General features: G+C 46.5%; 1 protein-coding gene across 1 annotated transcript in view; it reads right to left on the reverse strand.

Moving 5' to 3' along the window:
- The window catches only part of drosha (drosha ribonuclease III), a gene marked incomplete at its 5' end in the record, with an annotated part of 88,610 nt that extends 70,896 nt beyond the window's left edge, over positions 1–17,714 (reverse strand). The window contains 15 exon segments of the mRNA XM_079234091.1: positions 3,461–3,585; positions 5,368–5,537; positions 6,600–6,668; positions 7,328–7,409; positions 7,823–7,894; positions 10,105–10,191; positions 10,406–10,492; positions 11,396–11,476; positions 12,767–12,927; positions 13,864–14,005; positions 15,447–15,765; positions 16,581–16,649; positions 16,734–16,804; positions 16,806–17,543; positions 17,676–17,714. Of these exon segments, the coding sequence (XP_079090217.1) occupies positions 3,461–3,585; positions 5,368–5,537; positions 6,600–6,668; positions 7,328–7,409; positions 7,823–7,894; positions 10,105–10,191; positions 10,406–10,492; positions 11,396–11,476; positions 12,767–12,927; positions 13,864–14,005; positions 15,447–15,765; positions 16,581–16,649; positions 16,734–16,804; positions 16,806–17,543; positions 17,676–17,714 (2,312 nt within the window).
- Positions 17,715–21,853: the final 4,139 nt, after the last annotated feature.

Below are 21,853 nucleotides of genomic sequence, written 5' to 3' on the forward strand. Positions count from 1 at the left end.
AAGTGATGTTGTGACTCCGGCTGCATGTGACGAATACGGTTTGCACAACACGCCGGTTTTTTTTTTTCTTCCCGAAAGCGGAACATTTAGTGAAGCTGATGGTCGGAGGATTATTGTGGGTTTTGTGGGAAAAGCACATCTGTACAGATTGATTTGAAATTAGAAACCACTCCACTACATCTTCATGGCAATTCTACTTAAAGCTTCTTTACACACGATTCAGAGCATTAATGGAGAGACGCCTACCTGAGCAGAGACTAAAGATGATCTGAGCTCTTCTGTGCTACGTTTAAGAAGTCGTGCACGTTTAACGCACGTTTAGTGCATATTTAGGGCACGTTTAACGCATGTGATGGGCATGCTTAGCGCGCGTTTAGTACATGTTTAGGGCATGTTAAGTGCACGCATAGGGCTCATTTAGCCTACGTTTAGTGCATGTTTAGGGCAAGCTTCACGCATGTTGTAGGCATGTTTAGGGCAAGCTTCACGCATGTTGTAGGCATGTTTAGGGCATGCTTAGCGCATGTTTAGGGCAAGCTTCACGCATGTTGTAGGCATGTTTAGGGCATGCTTAGCGCATGTTTAGGGCAAGCTTCACGCATGTTGTAGGCATGTTTAGGGCATGCTTAGCGCACGTTTAGTGCACGTTTAGGGCATGTTTAGGGCAAGCTTCACGCATGTTTTAGGCATGTTTAGGGCATGCTTAGCGCACGTTTAGTGCACGTTTAGGGCATGTTTAGGGCAAGCTTCACGCATGTTTTAGGCATATTTAGGGCATGCTTAGCGCACGTTTAGTGCACGTTTAGGGCATGTTTAGGGCAAGCTTCACGCATGTTGTAGGCATGTTTAGGGCATGCTTAGCGCATGTTTAGGGCAAGCTTCACGCATGTTGTAGGCATGTTTAGGGCATGCTTAGCGCACGTTTAGGGCATGTTTAGGGCATGCTTAGCGCACGTTTAGGGCATGTTTAGGGCAAGCTTCACGCATGTTGTAGGCATGTTTAGGGCATGCTTAGCGCACGTTTAGGGCACGTTTAGGGCACGTTTAGGGCACGTTTAGGGCACGTTTAGGGCACGTTTAGGGCACGTTTAGGGCAAGCTTCACGCATGTTGTAGGCATGTTTAGGGCATGCTTAGCGCACGTTTAGGGCACGTTTAGGGCATGTTTAGGGCATGCTTAGCGCACGTTTAGGGCACGTTTAGGGCATGTTTAGGGCACGTTTAGGGCACGTTTAGGGCATGTTTAGGGCATGTTTAGGGCAAGCTTCACGCATGTTGTAGGCATGTTTAGGGCATGCTTAGCGCACGTTTAGTGCACGTTTAGGGTAAGCTTCACGCATGTTGTAGGCATGTTTAAGGCATGCTTAGCGCACGTTTATTGCATGTTTAGGGCACGTTTAGTGCATGTTTAGGGCAAGCTTCACGCATGTTGTAGGCATGTTTAAGGCATGCTTAGCGCACGTTTATTGCATGTTTAGGGCACGTTTAGTGCATGCTCAGCACATGTTATGGGCATGTTTAGTGCATGATTAGTGCACACTTAGGGCATGTGTAACTGAGGCGTGAACGTGAGGGCGTCCAACTCAAACTTACAGGAACGCTACCGGGTCCAACTTCTACAGAAAAGAGGCTGCGTGGCTTATTCAATTATACCAAAAAACTCGATTTGACACACTCATGTAAATACAAGAAGGTTGACCTCTGCGTTTAACCCATCCTAAGCATTCGAAGGAGCTGCTGGGAAGCACCCGGGGAGCAGCTCGGGGTTAAGCGTCTCGCTCCAGGGCGCTTTGACATGCGCACAGTCGGAGTCGGGAGATTGAACTACCGACCTAAAAGACTTTTAGGTTTATTTTCTGCTTAGCAAGGTTCTTAACGGAGTGAAATGAGCCGGAAGCATTAAGTGGGAAGCCACGGGAGGAGCTGGTCGAAGTCTCCAAACGCTAAAGGAAAGGTGTTTCCGTGTTCTTTTATCTCCTTTAGCGAAGGGAATACTGGGACCATCACTTATGAAAGAAGGAGATAATAACGTCCCACAATTCCTTGCGGCAGCAACATTTAAAGCGATGAACCGTTGTTTAAATTGTGCACTCCGGATAAATTGGAAGCATCCTTCTTTTGAGGTGCCTTTCTGCTTCGGACAGGACTTGCATGAATTGATCGAGTTTGTGACTGATGCTTATTTCTTTTCTGCGTGTCAGAAATAAAGTTGCTTTTATCTTCGAGGAAAAGTCGCAGGAGGTCATTTATTTCGCTGTTTTCGACCGAAGCCCTGAGCTCAACCTTTTCCTGGAGTCCGTCTCCCACATTCTGTTGTCACTTTTTGTTTTCTGCATTCAACTCACAGCCTGCTCTCCGCCTTTCCCCTCCCACAATCCTTCCATCATGTCCCTCTGATGTTTCATCCCCCTCTTGCTGGGCTCGTCCATCCTACTCCAGCCTGCTCTCTCTCTCTTTACATCCCCTGACCTCTGACATGTCATCATTCTCGCCGCCGGCTGTCGTGATGGAGCTGGAGTAGCAGCCCTGAACACAAATGCGTCCGGTGGACAGTGTAAAAGGGAAGAAGACGACACAGCTTCTTCAGCCTCCTGAGTTAATATATGCGGCTGCTGTGTCCAAGGCTCCCCGCTCTCTGTGGCATTGCCGCCGCAATCAACACAGACTCCTGCCCTCGGTACACGCATCATTAGCAGTGGTAGGAAATCCTTTCCGCTGGTCTCTTACTACTCGTTTCGGCATCGGCTAATGATGTCCCAGTTCGTCCATAAATTTGTCGTTGTCTGCTGCTTTGAGAAGTTTGACATGGCAGCAGGGTGCAGCGGGATGAAAGGGCTCGGCGGACAGGCGGCTGAAATGTACCGGCAGGGGAGAGGGGACATTAGTCGAGGGGCAGGAGCAAGCCAGTTCTGCCCAAATGGATTTCCTAATGCGTCTTCATCCCCGATATTCCCCTCCCGACTGTTGTGATCGGCGATAGACATTAGAGTTGAAAAATAGAAAGAAAGGCACAGGTTCAAATTTAGAACGCGAGCGCAGAAGTTGCGCCTCCCGACTTTTTGTGGATTGCCGCGCCGCGCCGGTGCCGTCGCGTCTCCACGCACACCTCAGAGACCGCGGCTCGGATGCTCTAATACAATGTTTTTTTAGGGGGGTCGGGGGGAGGTTAATTATGCAGCGGCACAGTACAGTATTCCCTGCTGCCGCCCCGTGGCGCGTACGGCATTATTATTCACGGGACATAAACCGCGGAGGCACCCAGCGGGAACCTGTGGACCCGTGACGACGCATGTGAAAATTTCACGCCGCTCCTTTGCTCATCCTCACGTATTTCCACCAGTGTGTCTCGCCCCTCCTCCTCGACATACGCCGCTCTCGTCCTCCTCGACACGGCGTCCTGGGAGAGCGCCGGTGGATAAGGGTGGTCGACATATATAGGTGTGTTTTGTGTGTGTTCTTACTGAGGGTCTCCGGCGTAGCTGAGCTGAGCGGGCCGGATCCCGAAGTGAACGATGATGGGGAAGGTGATGACGTCCGGGTTGAACTGCTCCCGGTCCAGTTGGTCGATGCGCACCGAGCTCGGCTTCTGGGGTGAGAGAAGTCGGCACAGTGAGTCATGCGTGGGCGCGTGAAACAAGGCGGCGGCCATCATTCAATCATCTGTGTGAAAATAACCAACAACCCACGAGCAAGTGATGTCGGGTTATGGTGGGGAGGGGCTGACTTCTGAAGCTCTAATCGTGGGAGGGAGATCGACATGCAACGTGTTCTCAGCCGGCTCCCAATTCACAGTTGGACCCCGCCGGGCGCGTTGCCGAGATCAGAGGAAGGAAGGCTGCGGCGAGCGCGGCAGATGGCTCGAGGCTCGGTGGGGCTCACCTTGACATTAGCCGCGCTCGCTCGTCGCGACCGGCATGCAAACTCTAACTCGAGAGCGAGAGGTCGCCGGCCGGCTTTGATTCCGCCTTTTTTTAAAGCGACAACCAATCAGGTTTGATTGGCTTCGTGGAAAAAGGCTCGTTTGTGTGTGCCGGGGCGGCGTCAAGGTTGTTGACACGCGTCGCCCCGCGCCACCGTGTGCAATAATCACTGGAGCATTGCGTGCTTGATGAGCGGCGGCGACCTCCATTTGGAGCGGTGCATGAAATTACATTGTATTGATTGTCGAGCAGCAGCGGCTGTATGTTTTGGAGTTCTTACTGTTTTTAAAAACACATGCGAGGGTTGTGTACTTCTTAAATCGTTTTGCTTTTCTTTGTTTATTATTATTGTAAATGTAATATATTCGGGCTTCGGACAGGTGGTTTGACAAAACAAGTCATCTTAAGTTTTAAGTCACCTGAGGCTCGAGGAACTTTCTCACAATTATGACCAACTAAATGTGTTAATTGCGACAGCAAAAATATTTTGCAATTTAGATTCTGGGGGTAACAGACAATATTACTGGGATTCCAGTTCAGCCAGCTGATATCCAGATAACGGATTAGCCGCGGCTTCCTCCTCCGTGCATCGGTTACAGATCAAGTAGCTAATTAACGGCGCGAAAATGGAGTTAAGTCTACCATCATGCAGGTTGTTTTCCGAGCAGACAGTATATAAGCTAACGTCGAGCTAAATCGTCGTCAGACCACAGCCGGTGGGTTCCCAGATTGCAATCTGACGTCATTGGTCAATACAGCCTGGAAACCACATGCGGACCCGGTTTAGAGAGATCGGTTGCAGCTCTGCTATCAATCACGAGAGGATACATTTACATAAAACTGGGAAATCTTACATGAACCAAAACCAAAAAACCTGGCCATGACAAGGAATATGACCATTGTAGCCTCAGATGTTTCTATTTACACCCAACAGGGCGAGTCTAAGGCCTGTTTAATAGACTTTGTTTGACTGGCAGACCAATCTGTAGTTGGAGTCTATGGACTCTCGGGATGGGAGACTATTACTCACCCACCGATCCAGGAACCCTGACAGCCACAATTCAGTCCCGCCAGCACGAGTTGACGCGATAACTCACCCACGCCAGAGGTTACACAATCATACCCACTGTTCATATGCAACCTTTTAGCAAGCGGTGACCTCCTGGCCTCTGCCCGAGACACAATTACCGCACATCCCTTTAAGACGCGGTCCGGACAAGAAGGTTAACCGTCTTCGCTGTGACATAGAAGCTTTCGGCCCTCCGACTAACGCCGATGACAGCGGACGCCCTTGGGGGATAATAGGTGAGGCTGCTCATGTCACAGGCTAACAAGAACAGCCTTATTCCTGCGGTGTAGGTGTCGGGGTGGGTGTGGGGGGGAAGGCGTGTGCCCTTGAAGGAAGACAAGGCCGCCTCCTGTCGTAACAGCGATAGCGAAGGCCTTACCATGCCCGGGTTGGTGACGATCATGCCCTTGCACTCCTCGGCGTATTTCTGCCACTCCAGCTCCTCCCACTGCAGCATGTCTGCAATCTCCTCCTCGGGGACCAGCGGCTTGCTGCTGCGCAGCAGGTAGAGCAGCACCTGATGCATGGACAGCACCTCCTTCCCACCATCTGGGACAAATTATAAACATAAAGACACACCAGATATAAAAACAGGTGTGGAGGGCAATAAAAACAGGTATGCAACTCACCGGGGGATTCACACTTAATTGAAAAGAAAAATGCAAAAATCTGAGTATTTATAGCCACAGTTTGTGGAATTAAACAAGCTGGGGCTTTTTTTTTTTTTTTTTTTTCCACAAAGGGAAAGTGTTTCACTGAGCTTCTATACAATGCACTATTTTGCTCTTCAAAATCCTTGGCCCACAAAAAAAAAAAAAAAAAAAAAAAAAAAAAAAAAAAAAAAATCAAGGCTGATGTTGGAGAAAATCTTTGTTTTCATACGAGCATCCCCACCCCGCCTCACCTCAGCCAACTCTGAGCTAATATTACACACTGTGCAAAATGTCCCCGGTGCATCGCAATCGCATTGTTCAGGGGAAAAAAAAAAAAGACGCTCGGGTAAACAGACGGATGCAAGGTCGGATGCCGTACAATACAGCGAGGCACATAATGCCGCGTGCGGAACAACATTTGAAAACTGTACATTACGGGGCGGAGAAACACAGCCGGGCTCCTGGGACGCGACCCGGCGGGGTCAAAGCGAGTCAGATACACGTTCTTCCCGTTGGAAAAGGCCCGCTGCCCTCTCGGCCTTTGCAAATGCATTAAGACAATAACGAACCGACACCCGCTCACAATGCAACTTTCAAAACGGACCACGCTCTCCCGTCTCCTCTCGCTCTCTTCACACAGATCGCATCAGAAACATCACGTCGGACGGTTATTACTTTGTTTTAAAGAAGAGGCCGGACTAAATTGGCGGAGCTGGGAAAGAGAAATTGTTTTTTCTTTTCATGGCGGGGAGAAGGTAGGCTGTCATAACAAACAGCGCCGCGCTATCATAGTGCACCAGCACCATCATGTGTATCAAAGATGAACACCACGCAGCTCGGGCACCGGAGGAGAACACACATCTTTCTCTCTTTTCCTGCAGTTTGAACTGGAGAGAACGGCGTCGCTGCTGACCAGCAGAGGGAGACAAAGGGCAAAAAGGTTGTTGTTGAGTCTCACCGGGTAAGAACCGGACGAAGCGGGGCATGAAGTGGAACCGCTGGCATCCAGAGGGCTCGAAATCGGGACCTGGAGGACGGAGCAGAGAGTCGTTACGTTGTTCGTGAAGTCGCTGTTGAAATCATCACAATTATGTTGCTTCTCGAGTCATAATTACTCATTTAGAATTCCTTGTATTGATTCGAATGCGCTTTCTTAATCTCAAATCTCATGGGTGACTGTAAAAGAGAAATACGACTCCCACTACTGTGAATAATAAAGTATGGTGAGGCTGAATCCATTATTATAATGTACATGTATCTGCACACATTAGTGTTTTATACTGAATGTGACTATTGTGTTACACAATCAGACCTCTAACGTAAATGAACCACACTTTATTTATAAAAGTTCAGCTTCTGTTCAGTTTTCACTGCAGACGAGAAACGACACATTCATTAATGACAGAGGTCACTTATACGACCGTGTATGCATTTAAATGAGCTAAAGATTCCAAATTTGGAAAATTAGCGGATCTGCTCTCAACGCGCCGCCGGCTAACCCAGGCGGCTAGAAGCTAACGGCGCTTACAGTGCTGACAGCTGTTATGCACACGCTCACGTGCCCTGAATGTGGAACTCAGCACCTTTAACTCGCCAGTATAGCAGTTAAAATGTTTTAAAATGAAAAGACGATACGGTAGCACTCGAAAAATGCATCTGCGATTGCCTACTCCTGTGGTTCGGTACCTGTCAGGTTCCAGTCGTACAGCTCAAGAATGTCCTGGAACAAGTAGGAGGCAAACAGCTCCAGGCCTTGGACGCAGTAGTTCTGCACACGAGAGAGAGAGAGAGAGAGAGAGAGAGAGAGAGAGAGAGAGAGAGAGAGAGAGAGAGAGAGAGAGAGAGAGAGAGATGTGAGCAGACTCCCCCCAAAAAAAGAAGAGAAGAAAGAAGCACACGGCTGTAAAGACCAGCTTAATGTATATATGACTGATAACTAAATCCAGTTCTTTAACTTTATCACATAAGCCACTTTATCGATGTAATCAACCTCTGCAGGTTCAAGAAGAATCCCTTTTTTCGCTCTTCTTGCAGAGGATTAGCTCCTTCGCTCAGCCGGGCACCGAGGTGCGAGGGTGACGCGTGGCTCAGGCGCCGCCGCTTTCAGATTTAAAAACAAAAAAAGGAGAAGAGTGCGGGGTTTGAGGAGAGAGCTGCGAGATAAAGTGGGGTTTGACTGACCTCCGGCGACATCTCCTCTATGAAGTGAATGGTGTAATCTATGTTGAAGCGGATCACACGGCACAATGGGATCTGTGATGATGAAAGGGGGGCAGGGGGCGAGAGGGAAGAAGGGACTCATTACCATGGCGTCAGGGTGGAGGTTACAGCTTTACAGGAGGAAACTCATTATTAAAAAAATAAAATAAGCTGCACACACCTACACACAAAGAAGAAAAGAAACAAAACTACCACAACGTGTGTAAACGTGCACAACCTTTTGGCCAATTTGGGGAAAAAAAACTGATGTGTACAAACACACACACACACACACACACACACACTGCTGTGTCTCACATGCCTCCACACACACACCCTCTCGAAAATGAAGTAACTCAAATCTCTCTAAATAGATAAGCCGGCTCCTCCGCGTTTAATCTCCCTAGTTACACGGTCTTTGTTGTCGGAAGCGCGGGGGTCCATTTTAAGAGATTAACCTGGGAGCCGCATTCATCCTTCGCCCATCCCGCCGGCTAACTAGCGGGGGGCTAACATCGGCACGCTCTGCGAGCTTTTAAATCCCAGCACTGCCACGAAGCGTTTACCCTCGCTCTTAACAAGGGCTGCTTAAATTATCCAGTTCGAATCGCGCCTAATCCTTCGGGGGCTCCTTGTGGAGCCGGACGGATATTGACCGAGTAGTTCATTATTCAAACTTGCAGAAAAAAGAAAGAAATGCACACACAAAAAAAAAAAAAACTGACAGACACACATGTACATCTAGACAACGAAATATTCTACACACTCAAGACCCCGCCCTCGATCGATTTCTCTCTCCCTTTTAAAACGTCCCCCTTTAGAATAAAAGTCGGGCGCTCGGCTCAGACGGCTACAGGAAGTCCCTTTCAAGTCACAACCTCTCTAACGTTTGACCGTCACTGATGCCACCCCCCCCCCCCCCCCCCCCCCCCCGCCCCCCCCGCCCCCGCTCAAAGGCCAGAGAGGGGACCCTGCGACAAGGTCGGCGCAGAGAGAGAGGAGCGCTTTGTCCGGGCAACAAAGGAGCCGAAAAACCCACAGAGCCAAAAGCCGATTTGAAGTTATTTTCTGTCTTGAAGCGAGTCGAGTTAAAAGGAGGAGAGGATTTTTTCTCTCCCTTTCTCTCTCTAACGATGGCCTAAATTATCCCTGGCCCGCTTTAACAGGCCTGCAGCAAGAGGATGGGGTCATGTGACCGGGCAGCGGTGGCGTATAGTGTGTGGAGAGAGAGAGAGAGAGAGAGAGAGAGAGAGAGATAATTAAACCATCACGGACCTCACAGGCACACAAAGGAGAGGGAACAGAATACACAATGGACGTGGGTGGAATACCAGCCCTAGGATATAGAGTTCAAACTCATAGAAAAAAAACAGAAAAGATATTCATGAGAATATTTTCATGATATATAAATAAATAAATATCCATATGACGAATGCAGAAATGGGATCCAATTTTCTCTTGTTTTTTTCCCCCCGCCTTGTGTTCAGGGAACTACTTCCTGCAGATACCTCTTGTGGTATTCATGTCCGTGGTCCTGAAGGCTGCCGCCACGGAACCAAATCAACAGCGCTCAGACGCATCGATCCACACATTCTACGTCACGGCAGCGAGATGTTTGAGCGAGTTAAACTGCCGCTTATGCAGAGCTTCACGAAACGTGTCGGAAATAGACTTAAAAAGCAGTAAAAAAAAAAAAAAAGGTTGCTGGGGTTCTCAGGGGTTCGCCTGCTTGTTTTTCGTGGTTGTAAATATAACTGAACAAATCTACCGAACAACACGTTCCAACTAAATGAAGCACAATTGACCCCATGCAGCTTTCAGTGAGAAGTAAAAGTTTCCATTTATTTACTTTGTACTTGAAATAACTTATATATAAACTACAGAATTTGGGAAAAAACACGATCCCCTGAAGTATCATTACGCACTAATACTAAATAAAAACAAAAGAAATGCACCAGAAGAAAACGTTGCATGAAGTTTAGGTTTATTCATACTAATCCTAGGGTCATTCATTACTTACTAGTTTAACTTTTTCCTTGAACACGAAAGTGTATTTGAGTATGAAATGACTCTCGAGGGTAAAGAGGAGGAGTTGTGAACAACTGTGTAAACTTCTGGAGTTTAACTTTCAAATAAAAACAGGCAAGAAAACTTCAGTTTAACACCAGCCCCCAAAACGCAATATGAAAAGGAACTGGACATGAATAACAAAAGATGACATTAAATATAAAACAAAAGAAACAGGAAGAAATGACTTGGCTTACGTTAGTGAGAGGTTTGTGGGAGAAGAGAGAGAAGCCTTCAAACAGGTACTCGTGGTCATCGTACTCGATCACCGTCGGCCTGTCAGTCTGCAACAGGGAACAGCAGGAAATACACGGCATTGAGGTGTAGTGCAGTGACTATTTAGTGTATATGACAATGGATGCAAATTATGAAGCATAATACAGAAATAGCAATAAAATGCTTGTGGGGGAAATCAGGATGTTCATGGCACGGATGACACGCGTTCCTTTTGTAATCGGGTTTCCCACAACTTGACAACAACAACAAAAAGAGACGTACCAGGAAGTTGGTGGGAGGAGACACGGTGATCCTGTAGTGGAACAGTTTTCCAGAGTTGTTGTTCATCGGACGGCAATGCTTCACGGGCTGAGAGAAACACAAACTGGGTTAAAGTGATGTGCAGCTCAGTGACATAAAAAGACCAAAGCATTTTCATTTTATGATTGCGATAGCTAAGGAAGCTCCGGGAGGCAAGCGAGAAAAGAATTCCTAAATTCCTTTAAAAAAAAAAAAAGAGGAAATAATTGCATCAGTGAATGTTGTAATACTCATTTTGGCCACCAGAGGTGGAAGCGCACCACTAACATAATAATTTCCAGCATCGCTTAATGGCTGACATTTTAACTGACATCCTCTTAATGAATGCAGTCACATTTCCCATATACTTTATAAAGCCCTAAAAAAAAAGAAGCAATTAATTGAGTATGAATTTCCTGGTCAGCCGAGAGCGTAACAAGCAATTAGTCAACTAATCATCTAACGAGGGGACAAGCCCTGTGAATTTAGCGAGTAGAACTCTCCGACAGGTTGATGCTAAACACTTAACGCACATGAGGCGACGCGGACCGGCTTCACCTCCTCCCTTGCTCCTCGAATAGAAGCATTAGATAAAAAGGAGTGATATCACACCTTTGATAAACAGAAGGAGAATAAATAAAGAAAATGTGTTCAACTGTCCGGTTGAAGAATCATCTCTGTGGAAGTTTTTTGGGGTTTTGTTGTTGAAATGCGAGTTATGAAAACCAGAAATCTCAGCGCCTGGCAAAATATAATCGATGAGCCACTGGTATAGATCAACCGCCCTGTCAGACTCTCACAGTAATGCATATGTAACATCATCATTTGATTCTTTCGGGATGATAAAATCTCCCTTTAATGCAACGGGGTGAAAAAGAAGAAGCGAGTGCCGTTTGAGCCGCCTTGGAGTGACGTCCTTGCCCCGCCGCCTTCAAGGTTATGAAAGGGTGATTTATTCACGGCGCGTCGTACCTCCTCCCCCGGGTAGATGCTGTGGCGGATCCCTGTACGTCTGGCCTTGGCACTGCACTTACACAAGGGACCATCATTCATCTGGACGGACAGAAAATACGTAAATCAGACACAATCGCTTCACTTGCAGCGCTCCGCATCTCAGAGCTGCATCCTCCTGACCTTTACTTCTTCTCCGGGGGTCCGGAGGTTTAAGTTAATCGTGTCGGGGGGGGGGGAAGCAAAGTGAAGGTAAACTCACAGCACAAAAACATCTTATTGATCGGCATTTTTTTCTTCTTTTTTTTATCCAAACAGTTCATTCATTCTTTAAAAAGAAAGGAAAAAGGGAAAACAAACTCTTCGATAATCTTCGAAGACTTTTCCATTCACGTAGTCGGGCCTCAGACCTCAAGCGGCCTCGTCTACTGAAGGAAGTGATTTCCAATATTTTGTATAAAAAAAAAATAAAAAAAAGTTTTCAAAAGCTCAGACATGAACCCGGTGCCCTCAATCAAATGTTGCTGCAGACGCATTTAGACTCGACAAAGTATTACACCTTGAGCTGTATCTGCATTATAGATGCGACTGGCGGCCAACTCGCTATACAAGAGAAGAAGAAAGTTTGTTATTGGTATAATTTCTGCTAAAGAATTAAATCTGGGCTTCATCATCTGGCAAGTTTATAAGGCAGCTTTATCATCGACAGTTATCTGTTCTTCAAAAATAAAAGGTCCTAAGGGAAAAAACTGGAACGGCCATATTCATGCTCGTAAGATTGTTTCTGCATCCTGGGGACTTAAAAGTCTTCTTGCATGAGACCACATGAGATCACTGCATAAAATGACCTGGTGTGACCTCTATGTTACTAGAGATCAAGAGGCGTTCAGGGGACGTGGGACTATTACAGGTATACTGACAATGAGGGTTTCTGAGCAGATTCTGGAGGGACTTTTGATCATTTTTATACTTTTTAGTGGATTATATTTCTTGCTTTTTGACAGTTTTTTAATATTTTAAAATGAATGTTCTTAATTGTTTTTAAATCTTGTTTTCTTCTGCATTATGTTTTTATTTAATGGTTTTATGTGAAGCACTTTGAATCACCTTGTTGTTGAAATGTGATATACAACTAAACTTGTGCTATACAACTAGTGGTATCCACCCAAAAGTTGCTGCAACAGCTTATGACACTGAGCATATATATGCATCATAATGTTCCATGAACACTTATTTAAATGCATCTATTTGTATTTGATGAATTAAGACTAGAACAACTCGACACAGACTGCTATGCTGCATCTCGAAAAAATCTTCAGGTTTCCAGCTTTCACCTCAAAAAAGGTGGGGGAGAATATAGTTATAAATAAACGACCCCAGAGGGAGACCGACCTGCCCCGGGTCGTTGTACCACAGCTCCTCGTGCAGGCGGTCGGGGTGAGCTTTCTTCCTCTTGATCTCGGCGATGACGTCGAACACGTCCGAGTCGGAGCTGCTGGAGCAGCTGCTCCCCTCGCCGTCCGACTCGCAGTCCGACTCGCTGCTGCTGTCGTCTGAAAGTGCACAAGTCGGCCTTTATAAGTCGGGCTGCCGGCTGAAACGTAATGCGGTGAGCCGGAGAAGGGGGTTTTCGGCGGTTAAGCTCCTCCGGCTCAGCGGTGCCCCTCAAAAAAGCATTATACAGCATAACGTCTCGGTAAAGCTGTCCGTCGGAGAGGGTTTCAAGCGGCGCGCTCTCTGGGCTCGGAGAATAATTACCCACACAATGCCGGTGACACGGAAAAAGTTCCAGATCGGTTGAGTTTTCTCAATGTTTCTTTAAAAAAGAGGCTTAGCTTACCGATTCGTGGTTGAAATACTCTCCTTCATTAGACCGTAAAAGCGTTTCGTGAGATTAAAAGAGCACTACAGTTGCTGGCACTTGTGTTTTCTTCATTTCTCCCACTTTCCTCCCCCCCACTGAAAGGAAACCTCCCAACAAAACGAGGATTATAATTACCAGTCAGCTGTACAGTTTGTGATTCTCAGCTAAGCAAAGTCTTCAACTTTTATCAGCTGTTTTTTTTTTTTTTATTTCTCCTGAGCTCGAGCGCTCGTTTGTGAAGTCGGCGCCCGGAGCAACATGTTTGGGCAAATTAGATCTCCCCAGAGCGAGATTTATATTGTTGCAGCGCCGAAGGAGACAATCAGGCAGGCGGCCCTGCAGATAGCATCATAAACACTGAACTTAATCTCTGCCGCAGCTTAATGCACCGCTGAGAAGACAGCGAGTTTTTATGCATATCAATTACGCGAGATTGCCGACAGATGTGTTAACCGTCGGCGCGTTGCACTTAAACAGAGCAACAAAAGTGGCAAAAAAGAACGCAAAAAAAAGAGCAGGTATCGCCGACTGTCGAAACATTTTTGCAAAGGGGGGATTTATTAGAGCGACATGAACACAGATTTTGATTTACATTATACCCAACTAGTTTTGCAGGACTGCACACATGGATCCTCATCCAGCTTGGTCTTGGGCGGGTCCCACATGGGCCGGACGGACTTGGCTCTCTCCTGCCTCCTCCCCAGCTCCTCCTCAAAGCGCTCGTACAGGGCCCGCAGCTTACTGGTGCCCACCACCGTGGAGTCTCCCTGGACACATTTAAAATGAAACATGCAGGCGTCAAATAGATCGAGGGCAGATTAAAAAACAAAAAAACTGAATGGTAACACAGAAAAAGTACACACGTGTTTGAGTTTGTCTTAATATGCAATATTGCTTGTGTCGCCAAATTCAGGGAATATTTAAAAAGGTAAAAACTTTCAATGGAAATGAACGGGAGATAATATATAAATAATAGGAATAAAATGGAGATGTGTGATATGTTAGTTGCTCCGCTTGTATTTAACGTGTAATATGCAGATGGAAACAAACCTTTTACCAGATCATACCTTCCGATAGAAAGCATTTAAAAAAAGAAGACTAAAAGTATGTGAAACATTTTTCTATAATAATAAAATACCCAAATTCCCGAGCTTAACGTCACTTCTCTGAAATCTTTTATTGATATTTTCCAAACAATTTTCTGGAAAATTATAGAAAAATGTGCCGCAAATTAAGCACAAAATGTTTTAGGGATACTTAGCGACGCTTTGCATACCTGGTGTTGCATATTAGCTCACAGGATTGAAGAGAGGTTAATGTGATCACAAGCACCTGTGTGTTTGTTGGAGACAAAAATCACTCCGGAAAGAAGAAGCCTGTTCATTTCAGAGACCCTACGGCCCAAAGATCAAAGTGATGGCAGGAGGCACAAAAACACTACTACTAAAAACCACTACAGCACATAAAAGTGAAAAGAATCTGCATTTTAATAAATTCACAGGAGAGTGTCTGGGCATTGAGCAGTCAGTGACAGCACCCCGCTGTGAGCCGCCCTCTCCAGGCTCCAAGGCAGTGTGGTGCAACACCCTGTTGGGACCCTTTTAGGTAGCGTCCTCAGATGAAGACATTTACCTTCACTTTCATTGAAAGACAGGGTCGGGTCTTTTGCAGAATGTGTCATTTAGTGGGGGAAGAAAATAATAAAAAAATAGCTGATGACAGCATGAAGCAAGCACTGGTAAAGGTCAGAGCTTTAGAGAAGAAAAAGGGACTTGCCACAATCCAAAAAAGTCCAAAGACATCAGAAAAGCGTTTGAAGGGGCAGGTGGGGATTTGCAAATGGTGGCTGAGGCGTCTTTTAGGAGCTCGCTGTGACCCGATCGGCTGAGAATGGCACCGCGTTGGAGAGAAGCTAATCCGCCTCTTTTAACACCACCGTTAAAGACCAAAATTTGATGAAATGGCAGACGGAGGACGATTCGTTCGCCGGTCAGATGGAAGAAACGATATCAAGCAAGTCTGTGCTCGGTGTTAATAAGCTCTTTGTTAAATAAAGTGAATTAATAACCTTTCAAATCTACCTTGGGCGAACTGCAGGCAAAGACATTTTTACGGCAGAAAAAGGGTACATTAACAATTAGATATTACAACAACCAATTAGTGCGCACAGCACGGATTTATTAATTAAGACAGAAGGTCCAACAGTACCACTTGGTCCATGGGGTCATTGGAGTAGTTGTTCTCAGCATGTGTGCAGCGGATCCAAGCAGGTTTCAGCTGCTCATCTTCCTCCTTCTCCTCCTCATCCCCCTTCTCCTTCTCCTTCTCCTTCTCTTTCTCCTTCTCCTTCTCCCGGTCTCGCTCCCTCTCCCGCTCCCTGTCCCGGTCAGCGAACGCCTCCTCTGGGTCTCTGCTCCTGACGGAGGAGTAGCTGCGCTCTCTGCTGCTCAGGCCGGAGGAGCTCTCCGACCTTTTGTCCCTCTCGTCTTCCCAGCGACCGCGCTTCCTGTCTCTGCTCGTGGACCGACTGCGAAGCACGGAGAGGAGGAAGAAGAAGAAAAAGAAGAAGAAGTTATGAACACTGGTTACAATGTGACAAAAAGGACCAAGTGAAGGTTGCATGATGACAACTGAGGCAGCTCCAAGTGCTGAATGAAGAATGTGAGACATGGTTAATAACAAAGTTATTAAAGAGGAGAACTTTTTGTCCATCTAGTGACAACAAAATCAGCTCATCCATCATCTCTTCTATCAGAGATTAGCACTAATCTGATGTAATTTTGGATGAAGAGACTGTGGTTCTGTTTGCCCTCCCTTTTTAATGTTAAAAAGCAGTTGCCACTGATTGCAATCAAAGGCCAGGAATTGGTTGCCAATTTCTCCTGGCAGAGGTTGCTGTTGAGCCCTGCACTTTGCAAGTCACTGGAAGCATCATTCAGTCTGAAAACAGTGCAAAGCACATGCAGTGGCTCTCAGGAGCTTTGAGTGAGAGCTTATCGGCTTGGACTACAATTTTAAAAACTGCAGTTATTGGGGGTGCTCCGGCCGCCTAATTTAATGGGTTCTCACTCTAATTTAATGGGTTCTTCCTTGGCCCATGCTACACCCTCCCACTAAATTTCATGAAAATCAAGTCGTTATTTTCATAATATTTCAAAGTATGAATAGTCCCAACATACCTGCATGTAGTGTGCAGATACAATATCAATCCTACACTTGAACTTAACCGTGAAGAGAACCAGAACCCAAAAGTGTCAAAATGATCTGAAACAGTTTTAGACGAGTGGTGATTTGGCAATTCACAAGAGTTCTTGTCAGACCGATAACGGACTGCATGTGTACCTTCGAGGCCTCTTCCTGTGCCTGTCGGGCGACTGGGACCTCCGACTCTCTCTGTGACGATACCGCTCCCTGTGAACAAACACGCATGGTAGTAAGGAATAAAACATGTTCACAGACAGATCCCAGTTCGGAGAGCTACGTCTATACGTGTACCTGCTACGATCCCGGCTCCTGTGTCTGGGGGAAGTCCGGCCCCGGTCGTACTCGGACCGGTACCGCCCCCCCCTCCGGCCTGCCGCGCTTGTCCGGGCTCCTCCCGCGGTCCTTCCTCTCTCCAAGAAATTCCATTTTTTGCCTGTCACCGTGGCTGCCGTAGCCGTAGCCCTTCTGCTTGTGGTCGTCGTGGCGGTACCCTCTCTCCGGAGACCTCCTGTTGTCCATGGGGGGCTTCTCGTACTTGTACTGCCCCCCTTGCCTGAAGCTGTTGTCCGGTTTGAACGAGCTGGCGCTCTGGGTGTAGCTGGGGCTGAAGGTGGGAGGGGGGAAAGGAGGAGGAGGAGGATGGGGGTAGTTCATGGAGTACGGAGAGTGGTAGTTCATCGACTGTGAAGCCATGGGAGGTGGCATGGATGGGTGTGGCATTGGTGGCGGGGCAGCAGGAGGCATCATGTACTGGTGGTAGGCATTCTGAGCGGACACCTGGGACCCTGACGTGGGACCCCCTGAGGAGCTGGGGAGGGGAGGAGGGGGAAAGTTCGGCGGCGGCTCAAGGAAGCCCTGCCGGACGGGGGGCTTGGGGAAAGGCGGGCGCACCGGGCACTGGTTGAGAGAACTGGGAGTCGGGGACGGCGCTGGCGGAGGATAGTGCATGAAGTCGGAGTGCGGAGGCATGTAGTTGCTGTTTCCGTGGTAGCTGGAACTGGGAGGAGCCTGAGGGTCGTAGTGGTACTGGGGAACGAGAGGCTGGGGCGGCGGCGGCGGTCTCAGGTTGCCGGGGCGGTAGCTCTGCTGGGAACCGTGCTGGCCGCCATGCTGGGAGCCGTGCTGGGGGCCGTGCTGGGAGCCGTGTTGGGGGCCGTGTTGGGGGCCGTGCTGGGGGCCGTGCTGGGGGCCGTGTTGGGGGCCGTGTTGGGGGCCGTGCTGGCCTGGAGGCACTCCCCCCCTGGGGCTCCCCCGGTCCTGATGGAAAGACATGACTGCGGACAGAAAACCTTCAAGTTACATAACAGGAAACATTCCTGAACCTGAAAGTAAATGCACCTGGACGAAAGCTTTACTTTCACAGTTGATGTTTGGGACGCACAAAAAAACCACAACGGGGACTTAAGAGTCTGAACCTCAGAGATTTTAAAGCTTTTCAGAAACAATAAATACTTTGTGAGAGTTATTTGGGGACTAACTAGCCTGGTTGCACATTACTATTTCGTTCTCGTGTCTTTCTTTGCTGAAGACATCTTGATCTTAAAGACACCTGAAACTAAACCAACTGACAAAATGACATTAATACTCAGTTCGTCGTTCACGTGCAGGGTTAGCGCACCTGTTATGAGGAGTTCATCACAAGCGTAACATCGTTAAACGGCTTGTTTAGCATCTTTAGCTAGCTGCTTAGCCACAACATGTGTCATGTTCCATTAAACGCATTGATTAACTGAGTAGGTGTCAGCGTTAGAAGAGGAATTAGTCACCTGGGTCAATATCAACATTAGTACCATGTTATAATATGTTGTATATAGTATAGGTTACAGCTCCATTTGTTACCCGGTAGCATGCTAGCAAGCCTGCTAGCACATCATGACAGTGGATATAATAAATTACCTTAAAAAAAACGATCAGCGCGAGAAAAAGAAGCGCATCGTTCCGTCTTCACGTTCCGTCTTCACGGCTGGTTTAAAACAAATTATAATCTAAAATTACACCGATGTTAATTGTCTTAAAATTGTCTGAAGCGGTTTTTCAATGAGACGCGTTCTCCGTTAGGGTACCACGCGTTCAGAGCAGCCGTGTTTCCAGTCGGAATGGTTAGAGAGACGAACACGGACGGACCAATCACATTCAGCGGTCCGGTCGTTGACCAATGAAAACCCGGGTTCTCACCGGAGCTGCAGCGGCAGGAGCACCACTGGAGCGCCTAATTAAACAAGCCGCTATTTCATGTTATATTACTGTAATCTGGATGGTTATTATTATTGAGACATACTGATGTTTTAGAAAACTCTTTGTATTCTTAAGAATATGAGGCATTTTTCTTGATTTCTTTTTGCAAAATGAAAAAATAATGGATTTTACTTGACTGTATCTTATTCTATGTGTTCTTAAACATCTTTTTTTTTGTCTTGTGTACATTAATACAGTTTTACACGGTTTTGTGAAATAAAACTCATAAATCCATGTGTTTTACTATGCACTTGTGTCATGCGTCCACTAGAGAGCAGCAGAGTTTCTTGTTAAAAAATAAAAATGGCATCACTATGAATTACACCGCCATCACCATGGAAACATATCACACATCATCCCCATCATGAATGAGGCCGCAGCAACGCCACATTATGTCAAACAGTGCATTCATCTCTTCAGGCTGAACTGTATTATTGCATTCTCTATGAACCTGGGGAACACTTTGGCCTCGATCCATGCAGCTTCTGTCTGCGTCCTTTGATCTGACCCTTCCTTGGTCTGAATGCTTGGCTCCCAGCCTCGTTGTTAACCTGTGCGTGGCAGCATGGATGTGCCTCTTGCCCCGATGGTACGCCCTGCACTCCTTTGAAGGATGCATCATTGGAGAGGCGAGGTTAGAGTGCAGGAGCCCACACAGTTCTCCCGGTGCCATTAACCTCCTACGGCTCTGGAGAACCTGTGGAAAAACATTATTCAGCTGCTAGATAGAGCATTAGGTACACAATGTGGGCTTAAGTATGTGGACATCCCTGCCCACGTATACATATTTTACTAATGGTCTGAGGCTGTTTTTCATAGGTATAAACTTTTACTGTTTCAATATGACCCCCAGGTTTTCCGAGAGCACTGACCTCATCCGACAGCAATCCAACGCTCCAATTATGTTCATGTTCAATTATCAATTAACTACAGGGTCTGTCATAATAATCTAATTGACACATCACAAAGATACGTCTACTCTCACACATGTCAAAGAAAAGCACTAAAACCACAGAATTGTTAAGATGGAATTCGGTAGATTTTTGCATTTGTGCTTAAAAAACTTATTTTTCTCTGAGTTTTTGTGCATTTCAATAACCATCTTTATTTCATAATTGCTCTCCCTTACCGTCCCTTGGGACGTGAGCTGACCAATCTGATCGCTGAAAACCTCTCAGGGCAACAAACACACGTCATTTGTCTTTTACTAATTCACATGACTTCAGTCATAACCTACTATACAATCTATACTTTTCTTTCACATCATACAAGGCAAGATTACATATTTACATCAGGCTTCTTGTTTTTTTCCCCCCTCTGAGATGTCTGATGGTCAGGAGAACCTCATTAGGATTCACTTCAGGTCGGGCAGCATTAATATTCTCTGCCTTAGTGCCGGTTCTTGCCCTCTGAAAGAGAATGAGAAAGAAGGGGATTATTTCTCTTCTCTTTCTCCAGAGAAGTGCCACACCTGGCATCACCTTACATGTGTTTTTAAATATTAATAAAGACAAAACTTGCAGGGACGGGCTCACTATAAACGTCACGTCTCAGCCGGATCGTGCACCGGCCCTTTTCATTTCCTAATAATTCACAGAATCCATACAATAACCGGAGCGATGACCTTGCATTGTGGCAGGAAACATGGAGACGACACCCCTGGAGAGTGAGGCATTGAGGGGGAACAAAAGGCGCACTGCATTCCCCCTCTTGTTGCACTGATGGGTGAGTCAGCGAACGTTCCTCAGTGGGTTTTAATTGATAGGTTTAACTGTGATGATCTGATCTGACATCTGCAGAGTCAGCGAGAAACTTAACCTCTTCCACCTTATGAAAAGTTGTCTTCAATTTACTGAAGAAGTGTTTAGAAACTCAATTCATAATGCCCGCAAATTGATTCTGCATTTCTTTTCTTTTTCTGTCGCCGAAGGACAGGGACCGTCTCCATTCAGTACTATTGAAAAGCAAAATATTTGCAGAAGAGATGTATCATATTAACAACTCGCCGTGGTCTCGCTGCTTATAATAAAAGTGTCTGTGCAGCGCTGTGAGGAGCTTCTTTGTGTGGAAGTGGCCTTGAAGGCGGTGCTGATGAAATGAGACCTCATGGAGCCACGGCGGAAAGATGAAGTCAGGACACGTACAGAGGAGACAGCCTCACGTGACCTCTGACAATGCAGGTGACCTTGGAAGTAATTGAATAGGGTTGATTCCAGTCTTCTCTCCACAGCCGGAGTCTGAAGTTCTCCTTCGGTGGAGTAAACACTTGTTTTGGCACAGGCTCGGCCAAAAAGTAAGAACCACTGTCTTAAAATTGCACAGCGGCCACCTTCGTACTGTGAGGAGGTACAATTTGTCTTTCATGGTGACTTTCTTTGTTCTCTGGTAGTTTTTTGGTTGTTTTTTTTAGATGCATGGATGTAATTTTGTGGCAAATTTTTAGATCAGTGTTTATGACCAAAGGCGCATTTTCTGTTTGCAGGAGTAGATCTAACACACTGCTGCACAAATATATGTTTAGTATATGCATAAACATGTGTGTTTCCTTTCTCGATGTCTCATACACAGAGAAGGGAAACACACATTTCTATGTGTGTTTTATGTGAGTGTGGACTTTTTCCAGTGAATTTGAGCGTAAATATGAATTTCTAGCTTCCCCAGTGTGTTTGCAAAAGTCTCCAATCAGAAATCCTTCCATATTCATCTATAAAAAACCTTTGGCTGTGTATGTGCTGCCCTGTTTGCTGCCTTGGCCCAATGTCAGCTGGTCGGCTTGCTGTTTTGTGTCTCTTTGTGGTCATTTTGTGTCTCTTTTTTTCGGTTACTTTGTGTCACTTTGTAACGTTTTTTAGTCTTTTTGTAGGTATTGTAAGTCTGGGGTTGTGTTGCTCTTGTGTTGTAGTTGTTTTACGTCTCTTTATAGTTGTATTGTGCTCGTTGTGAGGTTGTTTTGCACCTTCTCTCTGTCTTTTTGCGTCTCTTTGCAGTCGTTTTCTGTTTCTTTGTGGTCATTTTGTCCGTCTTTTCCTGGTTGGTACGTGTCTCTTTAAATGACATTTTGAAGATGAAGTCCAGGGGTGGGGGCCCCTGACCCTTTAGGGCCCCTGGGCCTGTGCCCGGTTGGTTTGTTCAGTCTTCCATCCATAGTCAGGAGCATGAAAAGACTCGCACACAAA

This window comes from Taurulus bubalis (assembly GCF_910589615.1).
Source record: "Taurulus bubalis genome assembly, chromosome: 18".
NCBI classification, from domain to species: Eukaryota; Metazoa; Chordata; class Actinopteri; order Perciformes; family Cottidae; genus Taurulus; species Taurulus bubalis.